The 14,338-nt window shown below is 36.6% G+C and overlaps 1 protein-coding gene across 1 annotated transcript; it reads left to right on the forward strand.

Moving 5' to 3' along the window:
• Positions 1 to 9,414: 9,414 nt before the first annotated feature.
• LOC131042095 (alpha carbonic anhydrase 7) lies at positions 9,415 to 11,418 on the forward strand. The gene is made up of 6 exons (XM_057975406.2): positions 9,415 to 9,799; positions 9,904 to 9,973; positions 10,228 to 10,439; positions 10,784 to 10,884; positions 10,968 to 11,076; positions 11,335 to 11,418. The coding sequence occupies exons 1-6, from the start codon at positions 9,731 to 9,733 to the stop codon at positions 11,416 to 11,418; spliced, it is 645 nt and encodes a 214-aa protein (XP_057831389.2). The 5' UTR covers positions 9,415 to 9,730.
• Positions 11,419 to 14,338: the final 2,920 nt, after the last annotated feature.

The following is a 14,338-nucleotide window of genomic DNA, read 5'->3' on the forward strand; positions in this document are numbered from 1 at the left end:
ATAAGAAAATAGACTAGATTACCTAGCAGTAAACCACGGGTTTTAGAAAGGACTTGAAACCTTATGGACTTATGGGCGTCCAGATCCCAAAACTCAAAGGTTGCAAAAAAACATAGGCAAAAAAACACAATAGTCACACCAACCAAACACCAGCCAAAAATCAAATGTAAAACATTACTAACTAGGCTGGACGAAACCATGGTCTAAATCAACAGACACTAGACCACAAAAAAAAAAAGGAACATGGGTTTTAATCAGTACCCTCAATCAACAAGAAGGGTTTTCTCAGGCTCCCATAACTTGTAACAGAAGCTCCTGGCCACAAAATACCACATAGTCAATACCTAGCCAAAAACAAACATTGGCCAAACTAGGCCCTTGAAAACTGCTAGCAACTTACCAGACCTAGAAAGAAACTAAAAACATAGGATTTTTCCAGGCTCCCTCAACCTTGAAAGTGGGTTTTACAAGGCTCCCACAACTTGCTAAGGCCCAAAAAATAGCAACGCTACCTACATGCACAATCTGCCCAAGAGGGTTTTTACAGGCTCCCACAACCAACAAACCATTCTGTGAAATAAGGATAAGACTGTGAGCCTAGAACCATCTGCGAAGAACACCATGAGGGTTAAGACCAGCTCCCTCGACCAACAACACAAACTACAGAAGTCAATATGCTCCCCCACACCTACTCTCCACCTCAATAGGAGAAAGGGTCACCTCAATAGGACAAGAAGGAAAACATGTCAACATGAAAGTTGGTTTTACAAGGCTCCCATAACCTACTAAGGCCCAAAAAACAACATCTTAAATCCTAAAAGCGCAATTTGGCCAAGAGGGTTTTTATAGGCTCCCACAACCAACAAACCATTTTGGGAAACAGGGATAAAACCATAAACCCGAAACCATCTATGAAGAATACCATGAAGGTTTTGACCAGCTCCCTCAACTAGTAACACAAATAGCAACAATCGAAAAACTCCCCCACACCTACTCTCCACCTCAATAGGACAAGAAGGAGTGTAGCCTGACTGCCCTGACAACCCAATCTCAACCCAAAATCCATGTTGCCACTCCACCTCCATAGGAGAGCAAAACATCTCATATAGAGATCCATGGGAATGGATAAGAAGAGCATAAAAAACCTCACCAAGGAATAAACCAGGAGAGAACATAGGGTCAACACAGAAAAACTAGAGAACAAAAGCGGCAAGCCATCCAAAATAACCAAACCACCCACAAGAGTGGAAGTCCCATAAAAACCTAAGCAAAGCAAAACCCGCAATAGGCCAACCATAAAAACAAAAAATCCCATCCCCAAAAGGTTGGGACTTTCATCTCCAAAGCTGCAAAGCATCTTTCTCACACCTAATGCCAAGAGCACCCGCCAACACAGGCACCCCTTCCTAGAGCCAGACATAGCCCTGCCTCCAGCACCCAAAAAGATTCTGCAATCCCCAATACCTGACAAGGAGAGTAGAGGAAAACTGGAGGAAAAGATCACCTCCTTCCTCACCACACTCAACCCAGATCTTCAGAAAACCAGCCCGTAGGGCTAAGCAACAAGCATAGGTTGAAGGGAAAAGACCTTCTCCCAACCCATCTGCATCACCGTCCTCATCCTCTTCACCCGATTCTTCACCCACATAAACCTTAGCTCACACGTTCCTGCCCATCTGCATCGTAGAGTGATTAATCATATCAGTGTTATAAAGGTAATACAATTATGATTTTTCACAAAATCATATATAATTGAAATGACTTTGAAAATTATTATTGGTGTATCATAATTCTTATTAGTACTTGTCATAGGCAATACTATTGCATAATTAATTAATTTTTTGCACCGATCGATTATTATTTTTGTTGTCAAAATAAAGTTGAGGTTTATGTTTTTAAACTAGAAATTATTTATCTACAATATGATTGAACGAAAAAAATTAGTGTTATAGGAGTGGAATGATAGATCGTGTAGGATATTTTTAGATTTCTTTATACTTAAAAAATAAATGTCTATTTTAAATAACTTTCATTTTTTATTGATAATCTTATAAATAAAGTGAATTTTTCTGTATAAATATATAATTTAAAAATATATATATATATATATAGGTAATAAAATAGATTGACTATTGTATAGGGATTTGATTCACACCATTTAAATTAAATACTATCAATCACACTTTGGTGTGCAATGGGTATGTTGAAGAGATTTTGAAGGTCAATTAGGAAAAATTTTGGTGTATTTTGTATATATTTTTTATTATGTAAAATCAATTGGTAGGCCATTTGAAAATTGATGTTGTTTGTGCAACCAAGGTCTCAATTGAGAAGTGATAACTTAAAATGAACTATGCATCTAGTTTCAGGGATCTAAATATGACTAATAAAACTCTGAATTGGGAAGATAACTAGATTCCATTACCAATAGGATCATCTTATGTTTGCAATAGGTGGAAAGGGAGATAAATATATGAATAGGTAGGGAGGAAGGGAGAGGAAATGAGAGAAATAGAGATGATAGAGAAGTAGAGAGATATAAAAGAAGGGAGTGATAAGGAGGGAGAGATGGAAGGAGGGAGAAGAGGGAGAGAGAGAAATAGAGATATAAAGAGGAAGGCAATGAGAGGGGAAGATGGAGACATAGAAAGATAAAGATATGAGAAGTGATATATGGAGAGAGCTAGAAGGATATAGAGAGAGAGAGTAGGGGAGATGGAGTGAATAAAGAAAGATAGAGATAATGAGATATAGATAGAGAGGAAGAGAATGAGAGGAAGAGATGAGAAGATAGAGCTAGAGGGAGCAAGAGATAGATAGAGGTAATAGAGAGAAGAAGAGAGAGGGGGAAGAGATAGAGATAGAGATGGGGAGGGAGAAAAAAGGAGTATGTGTAAAAGTGTGAGAGATATTGAGATAAAGATGTGGAGGAGTAATAAGGAGTGTATGTAAAAGTGTGAGAGATATTGAGATAGAGATGTGGAGGAGTAATAAGGAGTGTGTGATAAATATTTAGAGATATAGATAGATAGAGGATATAGAAATAAAGAGATATAGGAAGAGGGAGTAACACAAAGAGGAAAGAGAGGGAGATGTATAGATAGGGAGACATGGGGATAGAAAGAGGGAGTGATAGAGATAGGCATAGAGAGACATAGATGCATGGAGGGGTAAGGAGATAGATGTTGAAACAAGATGTCACTGAGAGGGGGGAGGGGGTGAATCTATGGTTTCTAATTTCTACCCTTGCTAACACTAGGAAGAATTATTGATTAACAGTCTAAATCTAAGTTAACCTACTAGTAGGATAAAGAGAGATTACACAATGCAATCACACACAAGGGCACATCACATAACACTAGTATATATGAGGAAAACCCAAGATGGGAAAAAACTCGGTGAGAAATGTTGTTGGAGGCTATTGCTCCAATCCAACCTTACAATAAAAGTCTGATTACAATGTCTAGGGAACCAACCCAAGGAGCACCAACCCTTGATTTAGGGTGCCAACCCAAGGAGCACCAGCCCCTGCACTAAGCTTCAACTCAACGATCTTCAGTGAACATAATCAATTACAAAAGTAATGGCCTTGTTAAAAATGAACTTTGTAACTCTTCTGTAAATCTCTTCACATGATCTTCTATCCAATTCACTATCGGTTCTTTGCTCACCCTCTCACTACTATAGTCTTATCTCCTGTTGCAACCTCCTTTTCTTTTCTAGTTCTTCTCTCTTCTGGTTCTCCTTCCTCTCTCTTATACTGTTGCTTATCATTGTTGGTCTTCTTCACCCAGTCAGATATCCACTATCTGATTACTTCCAGTTCTCAGCTTATCGATTCTCTTATGTTTCTTACTATGCTCTTCTCTTTTCTGCAATCCTATTTGCCTCTTTTTTGTTGGTTCAGTCACCACCGATATACTCCTCTCAAGACTCAATGGCAGACTACCGGTTGCCACAATGTTGTCGGTTGAACTCTTCAACCCTATTTTCTCTAGCACTCATTCTTTTCTTATTCTTCTTCTTCTCATTGAGCACTTAACTGATTTCATTTCTTCACCAACAACACCACACTATCATTCAACAACATCTATCATCGATTATGACTTTCATATTTATAAACAAATCTTCCCACCAAAAACTAATTCAAACTTCAAATGGTTAGAATTTCTTCATTGACCTCAAGGAAAACCAAATCCAATCAGATCTCATCATATTCGATCGCCTTGATTGATGATCTGTAACACATCAATCAACACCGCCATTATCATGCCTTCCAGAACACACCTTCCATATTTAGGAATCTGCTTTTAATCTGTCAGTTGATCTCTTGGTCGATCACCAAGAACGGGTTGGCGGTTTCATTGACCTACCTCAATCTGGTCAATCAGTCTATCTTGGATCTTTGTTGTCCATTTCACCTTGAGCTGCAAATCTTTGGTACACATCCCATGAATCAGGCAATCGACATAAATGTTGACCTGCCACCATCTACCTTGCCGACAAACACTTCACCAATACACCATGCCAACTTGTGCATGCATGCTTGCCACTTCAACTCCATGTGGCCACTTTTTTGGCATCCACCTTTGCTAGGTCATTTGTGTCAATCTAGATAGGATCACCGACCAACCTCAGAACCAAGTTTATCTACCGGCTCACAAACCCTGTCAGTTATACCCTAACCGGTTTGTCAAAAACCTTGCACCTTGCTTCTCTTCTGGTGGAACACCTTCACCGGTCATCACTCTTGCCAAAATACCTCATGCACCTTGTCAACTTTACCGGTGAACATACTTACTGGTAACCACCTTTATGACACCATGTCATCAACCTTCAACAAACTCCATCTTCAATTCGACAATGTCCTCAGTTTGCAGTTGCACCAACTCTGCCTTCTTCATCATTTGACCAGTCCTTCTCTTAACTAGTTTGCCAAGATGGAAAACATATCCTTCCTTCTCTGTACCAACAACTCAACATGTCTACCTTTGCAGATCCAGTACACATCTCTGATCTTAAGGTCAGGAGGCTTCCTCATCATTCACATTTGTCATCTAGTCTATGCATCCAATCTCCTGCCTTTGCTTCCTCTAACTGCCTTCCCTCAGAGGGATATGATGCATTTCATGTGTAATAGGAGATAAGCTCCACTTACCGGTGGGAGTGGACCCTTGTCATCTACATCCTGCAATGCACCAACGTGGTGTTCCTGTTTGAGCAACATATCTTCAAACAGGAACAAGTGATCTAGTTGGGGCACATTCACTGTCAACCATCTCTACAAATGGTCACTGCATCTTTATCTGGTGGGAGTCTAGTTGTTTGACATCCACACAACATACCGATAGCTTGCACATACTTCACAACATATTAGTCTCTTGTCCATACCTTCAACACAAGTCAAACACTAACTTGTGTACCGGTGACTCCAATAGGTGTTGCTGTTGATTGACATTCTCACCCTTACTGGTGACCTGCTAAGCTAGGTGACATCAAAGACATCACATCCGGTATGCATCAATGACAGTACTGCACATACATCTCCCATACCGATTGCCATCCTATACTGGTTGACATCAATGACAACACAATGCCAACAATAGAGATAAGAGAGAGAGATACAGAGAGGAATGTGAAGATGGAGAGGGAGATGGAGAGGGGAATATAGAGAGATAGAGAGCGACAAAGAGATAAATTAAATGTATTACACAAATTAAAATAAAAATTCAAAATATAGCTATTTTACACTAAATTTAAATTTTAATAAGATAAATAATTATAAATTAAATTAATTCTAATAAATTTTAATTATTATTTGTAATTTCGTAAAAAGATATAAATAATTAAAAAAAATTGAACTTAAATCTAAAATAAAAATAAAAATAGAATAAACTAAATGCAAAGTCAAAATTATGAAAATCCAAATATTAATAAAAATAATAATTTAGAAAACTTATAATTAATAATAAATATTTTAAATTGAAAAATAATTAAATAAAATATAAAACTAATTTTTGAATTTATTAAAACTAAAATATTAATAAAATATGTACCTAAAAAATATAATTAATAGATTACAAACAACATTAACATTAATTGAATATTCAGCTTGAAATGTCGAGTGTGAGCGGGAATGACGGATGTGGGTTGGGGAGTAGGATTTCAATTGCAAAGGAGGAAGTCAAGGAAGCAAACGATGTAGATGATGCAGATGGAGGCGCTGGGAAGGGTGTGTCTCACTCCTCCTCGACATTGTTTAAGGGATTTTTTTTCTCCATGTGTTGGAGTGAGTGTGGATGTGTTCATGTTTTGGGAGTCCGAGGACTAGGTCTATGTTGTCATAGTTGTGGAGGTTGTTTCGACAGTGTTTGGTTCCAGTGATGGATGACTATGGAAGCCCTTCTCGTTTGCCTTGAGGGTTGGCTCTCCAGAGTTTGGTGATAGTGGTTGCGCGAGTGTTGTTGGACAGTTTGTTCTGCACCTCTGTTCTGGGTTGTCGTTATTTTCTTCTTCTCGTCGAGGCCTTTGGTTTTTATGGGAGTGCAAACTGTCAAAGATTCTTGTGGGCATTGTCTTCCTTCCTCATCGGCTGTTGTTGGCTCTGGCACATTTTGCCACCCTGGGTACCCTCTTTGTCTTCCTTCTCAAGGGTTATAAATAGCTTTGTCTATTGAGGTGACTCCATCTCCCATAGAGGTGGAGATGTGTTTCACAAGTGTTTACCTTTGACTAGTTGCAAGGAGCTATACTGGTTGGTTTTTTACTTTTGGAGATGGAGTTTTCTTCCCATGCTACTTTGGGAGTTGTTGAGGGTTTAGTGGTTTCCACTTGTCCTCTTCTCTTTGACGTGGGGCTGGAGGCTTTGTTGTTTTTATCCTGTTATGGTTTTGGGAGCCATGCTAAAACCTAATGCTTTTGGTTTGGGGACCCTGTTAAAACCCCATGGGGTGGTTTATACTAGTTTTGGGTTCTTTGTGCATACCCCTATTTTTTGTTTCAGAGGAAGGTTAAGATAGACTTTTTAAAACCCTTGTTTATTCTATTTATGGGGTCTAGTCTCTCATGTCCATTCCTTTTGACTCCTAAGTCTCTTCATGTTGAGGGTTTCTCTGTCCCCCTTTGTCTTGGTTCCATGGCTATGTTCGTGGTGTTTCATTTTCTGCATCTTGGGGTTTCTCTATTTGTTCCTATTAAGGTGGTCCTATCTTCTATGGAGGGGGAGATGGATGTGGCTGGAGGTGATCTATCTCCTATTGAGGTGGAGTTAGATGCTACATATGATACTTGGAAGTATTGTTGGGGGGTTGATGAAACACAAATGTTTGGCCACAAGGGAACTTTTGATGGCTTTCTTTTCTTCCATTTATTTCCTTTGGAGGTGGAACCAGTGATAAAACATTTGGCCATAGTGGGGTACACTCTCAAGGATAAGGTTGTGGGAGCCTAGATAAAACCCATGAAGGATAAGGTTGTGTGAGCTTGGATACAACCCATGATTATGGCTCAGGGAGCCTTGTTCCCTATGTTCATGTTTATGTAAAATCTTTTGGGGTGGCTTTGGCCTTTTATTTTGCCACATGTTAGGTAATGTTTGATCTGTCTTGTTTGATTGTGGTTGCATTGCTATTTGTTTTTGATGTATCTTTTTGCAACATTCCTTTGTTAGTTCCGGATCCATGCAAAATCTGAGGGTTTTAGGTCCCTTCAAAACTTGTTGTATAGGGTTTTTGGTCCCCTCAAAACCCGTTTTCCCCTTAATCAAAACATTAACATTAATTGAATCGCAATAAAAATCCTAAACTTAAGATTTATCATATCTTGAATGATGCATTATTTAGTTATCTAGGGTATGTTCTTTCATTATTTAGATCAGATCTTTGGATATTATATTGTGTCTAATAACTTAACTATAATTGTGGTTTTTTCTTTTTCAATTGGTTCTATGTACACCTTGGGCTAGAATTAAACAATAATTAAGTATTATAAGGGTTATAGTTAGGATTATTATAAATTCGGTTGTAATAATTTTTTTTTTTTAAATACAATTCTATTTCTATGTGAGATTAAATATTATTGAATTTAAATTTTTTAATCAAATCATCACAATATTTTTTAAGCTTATAATTATCTATAAAATTATAATAAATTGTAATTTTTCAAATTCATAAACATCTATCATCTAATACAAATAAATTAAAATTTCATATAAAAATAAATCAACAGTGACTAATTATAATTTTAGAATAAGTTAAAGGCTAAAATCAACATTTAAACTAACTTTCAATTCTAATTTATTCCTTTTTGCATGCAAATCATTTCATATTAGAGTTTTTAAATGATTAGTAAATCAAATATATCAAATACCAAAAAAACATTCTATGTTATTTAAAAAAATCACTTTTAACAAGAAAATCAACTTAAATTTTTTATTTATTTTATGTATCTAATTATTAAAAAATATTGTATTTTTATCAAATGAAATTGTTTTTAAACAAAATTCTACGATTGAATATATTCACTAAGTTTAAACAAGAAATGCAATGGGTCAAGTTCCTGTCAATAGTTTGGTTAGTTTAGAGCAGGTAAAAGTAGAGATGGAAATAGAATTAGAAATGAACTATTAAAGTTCTTGTCAATAGTTTGGTTAGTTTAGAGCAGGTAAAATTAGAGATGGAAATAGAATTAGAAATGAATTATTAAAGAATAAATGACTATTATAGATGCTCCTCAATTTATTGTACTCGTGTTTGAAATGGGTTAGTTTTGAAATAAATTATTTGAGAACTTACCAGGCAAAAATTTGTTCTCCTTTAGTCAAGTCCCTACGTGGACTAATTTAATGACAATGAACAAATATAGAAGATAATGTGCAAACATGTAGAATGTCCACGATGTTGATGATCCTAGATGATTACTTTATTTATTCAAAATAAATAATGAATGTCCTAAAATACAACAACAACAAAGTATAGAATCCACATAAAAAAAATATAAAGAAGTTAGTTCACAACAGTTAGAAGGAAAACGCTAGCGAGGTTTCATTTGAATTTTGAGTTTCATAAGTTTATGGTGTAGATTCATACGAACTACCATAACATGAATCGACTTCATTGCACATGTGAATTTAAACCAAAGTGACAAATAATATATTGACAAAATTTAATTTAATTTTTTATATACGAAATAAGAGTCTCTTTCCTTCACTTTAGCTCGTAACCCATCTATATCTTGTACTTTACCACTCGTTAAATTCTTTATTCCTTGCTTGCTTAATATTATCTCCCCTGAAAAATTCCATAAATGTATTAACGTGAAAGGTCTTTATCGTAAACCCATTCACAAAAGAACACGGAATAATCCAACCATTGAGCATTGAAATAACTGTTTATAGTCTTCTTTCTCTTTTGCTGCAATTCCTTGCAAAAGAAATAACTGTTTATAGTCTTCTTTCTCTTTTGCTGCAATTCCTTGCAAAAGAAATAACTGTTTCCTTACAAAAGAGACAAAAATGTGAATGACATGCGTCGTAAAGGCGAGGAACCAGAGAGACAAAAATGTGAATGACGTGCGTCGTAAAGGCGAGTGACCACAGATACGCTATAATGACTCACTTGCAGGGCTGGCTGTATTACCCCTTTTCTTCTCCGTCTCCACTTCTGTATTTGTGTGAAAAAAATCTTTTGTCACAACAGCTAATCGATTTCTAGCCTTTTAGCCCTCCATTACAATGAGCGTTCTATCCCTATTGGTTCTATTATGCTATGCATTATTTATCACTACCACCACCTCCATACAGGTGAAATGACCTCCTAATCTTCTGTTGCTTTTCAATTTTTTTTCATTTTACTCATACTAATGAAATAGTCTTTCATTTGGCTAAAATCCTTACATGATTTTCAGCAGAACAATCTCAACTACCTCAGAACAACTGTAATGCGTAATCGATACTCTGATGAAGGCAACGAAACAGGTAAGTAACGAGCATGATACCATTACTGAAGTTACAAATAGTTCTTTTTCGTTAAATCTCAGGTAAACAAAAGAGGAGGAGGTCTGTGTTTGGCTTCTAATCTTTTATTAAATAATTGAGAATATAACCTCATGAAAAACTCTTGTTTAACCTTTTATCGAATAATTGAGTATGTGCCGCACATGAAAAACCCCTTTGTATTGTTTCTAACCATATAGGGAATAATTGAGAATGTACCCACATGTATTTTGTAGAGACACGATGGGATTATGGATGTGATAGTGGTGTTGGACCCAGTGAATGGGGAGAACAATCCCCAAAGTGGGTGCTTTGTAGCAAGGGAGCAGAACAATCTCCCATCAGAATACTCTCCTTTGATGTTGCTAAGGATCGACATACGACTTATCTGGAAACAATGTATCATCCTGCATCTGCCACTTTCATCCATGATGGCAATCTTGTCAAGGTTTATTTTCCTTTTTCCGATACAAGTGTGTGTACGTGAGAATCAGTGCACATATTACATACTAGAGAATACCAGATGCTATATATATACACACTATGTTATTGCATGCATAGAGTATTTATTATTTACTTTGCATAGCTAAGTAGTGTATTAGTGCAAGAATTGGTACCAAGAATAGTAGGTGGTGTAAATTCCAGTAGCAGGTCTCTTGTTTAGAAGCATACGAACCTATGTGTTTTGAACATGTTTTACAAAGTAACTCTGTTGATCTGTGAATATTTGGAAGTTCTATTCAGAATGTTCTTATTGGGAAATTCGGGCTTATCTTTTGTAATTCTTTCCAGCTGAAGTGGAAGGGTGGCTTTCTGTACATTGATGGGATTCTTTATGAACTTTATGAGACTAGGTTCCATACACCATCTGAGCATTCCATCAATGGAAAAATGTAAGTTAAGATTCTTGCAGGTTTCTGCGTTGTTTGAAACGTGGATATAGACAATTCTTTTAATCCAAGCTCTTCAAATGCAGCTATCCATTGGAAATGCAGATGATGCATAGGGATTTAAATAACGGTGGCATGGTTATCTTGGCTATACTCTTCGAAATTGATGACAAGATAAACAAGTTTCTAGATCAGGTAGTATCCAAATCTTTTATGGTTCTCTTTATATGCAGTTTTGTTTGTTGCAAGTTGCAGGAAAATTCCAAGAGACTTGTTGCAACTTAGGATAAACTGAAATTATATTAAACTCGTAGTAATGACCAAAGAAGCTCAATGGTACTAGAGTGCATGATCATAAATAATGACCGGTCCGGTAGAACATATCCTCTTTCCAGGTATGCAGAAGGGAGGTTATCGAGATATGATTGTTCACTGGAGTGCATTCTTCTGCAGTTAGGCATAGTCTCCGGTTCATCACGATACTCCGCCACCAACAAGTGGTGTATATTCGCTGCTGGAGAATTTCTCCATGGCTGAGGTATGAACTCACATTTTCTTAATAAGCATGGGTTATTGGGGGTTGTCCAAACCTAGTCAGTTCAAATTATGAACATACGCCGTAACAACACCTATAAATGGTGCAACTTCACTTACAAAATGAAAAGAAAACAGAAATGCAGACATTCAAGAATCACAAGGGTTCAAACACAAAGTATGTCTCATTCAATAACAGTGAGAACAAGCATAGAGGCCAATAATTGAGCAGTGATTCCCATTGGGGACTACGCAAAAACCTCTTTCATTGATTCGCGAAGGCAAAAAAACATAGTGTTAAGAAAAAGGAGTAGATAACATTATATATAACACCAACAGTTAATAACAAAGATACCAAAGAACACTCAGACGCAGGAGATTTATGTGGTTCACCAAAGATTGGTTACATTCATGGGAAAAGCAGGCACAAATTTCTCTTTTATTAATTGCAGAAAATACAAAGTTTTTCATGGAGACAATTGTTATATTCACCAAATTTATAAAACTCATTGGTGCAGACAAAGAGATCAAAGATGGGCAAGGGAAATGAAGTGTTTGTTGACTAGACATTGGACGTAACATTCCAACAATCTCCCACTTGAAGTCCGATCAGTGCTGCAAATAGCTGTGCTCAAAGATGTCACCCGTTTTTCCGATCAGTGCTGCAAATAGCCATGCTCAAAGATGTCACCCGTTTTTCCATGGCTTATACCAGACCAAGTGGAACTTTGTACAAATCCAGCTTCTCTTTTGAAACAACCTTAGTAAAGACATCTATAGGATTCAGCCTAGCATGTATCTTCTCCATCTTTAGCTTACCTTTGTTGAGCACACAAATATAGGGGGGAGTGTTGAATCAGTATAACAATTTTTATCAATTCAAAATTTATCAATTACAATAGCATTAGTTACTTCATTTTAACAATCATGCACATGAGAAGAACACAACAGCACATATTTACGTGGAGAAAACCATGGCAAATTGCTTGCTTATATAAAAATCTCTTACAAATTTTGTAGGCTTAACCTACTAGAGGCACCAACCTCTCATTCAATTCGTGAGAAATTTCCCACTAGAAGCACCAACCCCTCATTCACTTAGAGGCACCAACCCCTCATTCACTTAGAGGCACCAATCCCTCATTCAAAAGTTGTCTTCACAAGAGCTATAACTCTTCAAACTACTATAATTTCCTTCTTAAATCTGCTTTTAAGTCCGATCATAAATCTACCATAAAGTGATAAAAAACTCCTCTTGAAAATCTGCTATTATTCCCTCATAAATCTGAAAATATTCTTCTCATATATTTCTCTTCCTTAGACCTGGTGTATATACTTGATATAATTGCTTTTTTCACTCATCACACACACTTCCTTACTACCATTTTTCATCTCTATTTATATCTTTATCTCTATGGGTCATACCCTTTGGAATAGATAATTCATTGAAGAGACATGTCTTCTTATTTGCTAATTGCTGCCTTTATTCATAATAATAATCATTTTTACTCAGCAATGAAAGCGTATCTCTTCACTTACTAATGCATCCCTTCACTTACATTGTTTAACACAACAATAAAATCATATCTCTTCACTTACTAATTCATTGTCTCTTTTTTTTTTTAAAGACAAATGAAGTTTGTCTTTTCTTTGAATAAGAAAAAATAAATTTTGTCTTTTATGGGACATGTTGTGACGTTTTCACACATCACCCCATTGCAAATGGGGACCCTCACTTTTTCGCCTTTTAGGGTAGATTTTCCACTTAGATTGCCTTTGTTTAGTAATAATTTAGTAGTGCTTGCCTTTCTTGATGGGAGGGTGTAGGATCAGACGTGTTTAAAATGTCAAATTGTTTAGTGTTCCGAAATTTTGTCCAAGTTTGAGGTTGCAACAAGTTTTAAATTTGAGCGTAAATATGCCTAAGTGGGTTTAAGTCGGAGATATTTTTGTGCCTAAGTGTTAAGAGGTCCTTTAGGGGTTGTTTTTTGTTAGGATTCCCACAAATACTGAGGAGGGGGGGGGGGGGGCGGTGAATCAGTATCTGACTGGTAATTAGTATTTCTCAACTTAAAACATGCAGAACATATTATAACAGTGTACCGATATGCAAGAAATAATGCAATAAACAGAATTAAGAACATTCACATGAAAAGCACACCATAACACAAGATTTTAACGAGGAAACCCGGTGTGGGAAAAACCTCGGTGGGATTTGTGACCCACAATATTCACTTAATGGCCAATAAGAGAATATTACTTACAATAGGGGCCTGCACATGCAGGAAGGCCAACTGCCTAGAGCTCACTACTCAAATGGGAAGTCCCACTGACTTACAATGTGGATTATACAAATCCAATAACTTGTACTGCTTTACAATAGCATCTTCAATGCTAGATTCAGTACCGGTTTCTGCTTTGTTCTTTACATATACCCCTTAACCTATATTTCGCACAATAGGTCTGCCTAATATTTTTCCTTCATGCTTCCATGCCTTACAAAATGTCTATAATGATCTCTTTTATATATAAGAGTCATTTTACAATTTGCCAAGTCGGCTTATAATAATAAACAAAATATTATATAACAAAATCCTGTCGGCCTCTGTGCCGGTATACTTCTTTTCTTCTGTGCCGGTGTCGGTGTTCTGAGTGCCGGTGTAGACTGTGATCTGCTGATGCCGGTATAATGCCTTTGCCAGTGCCATAGGATTGCAAGGTTGCCATCAATGACAAAACCTTCAATCACATACAATGTCTCATTGGAGTGTGCATATGCCAACAATCTCCCCCTTTGGCATTGATGGCAACACTCATGAGAAATTTAAAAAAGTATCCAAAAATGTGTAGTCCAAAAAAAATGTTACCAAAAATGTGAGAGCTCCCCCTGAGCATATGATTCCTGTGATTTGAATTTTCTCAT

Source organism: Cryptomeria japonica, chromosome 2 (genome assembly GCF_030272615.1).
Source record: "Cryptomeria japonica chromosome 2, Sugi_1.0, whole genome shotgun sequence".
Classification (NCBI taxonomy): Eukaryota; Viridiplantae; Streptophyta; class Pinopsida; order Cupressales; family Cupressaceae; genus Cryptomeria; species Cryptomeria japonica.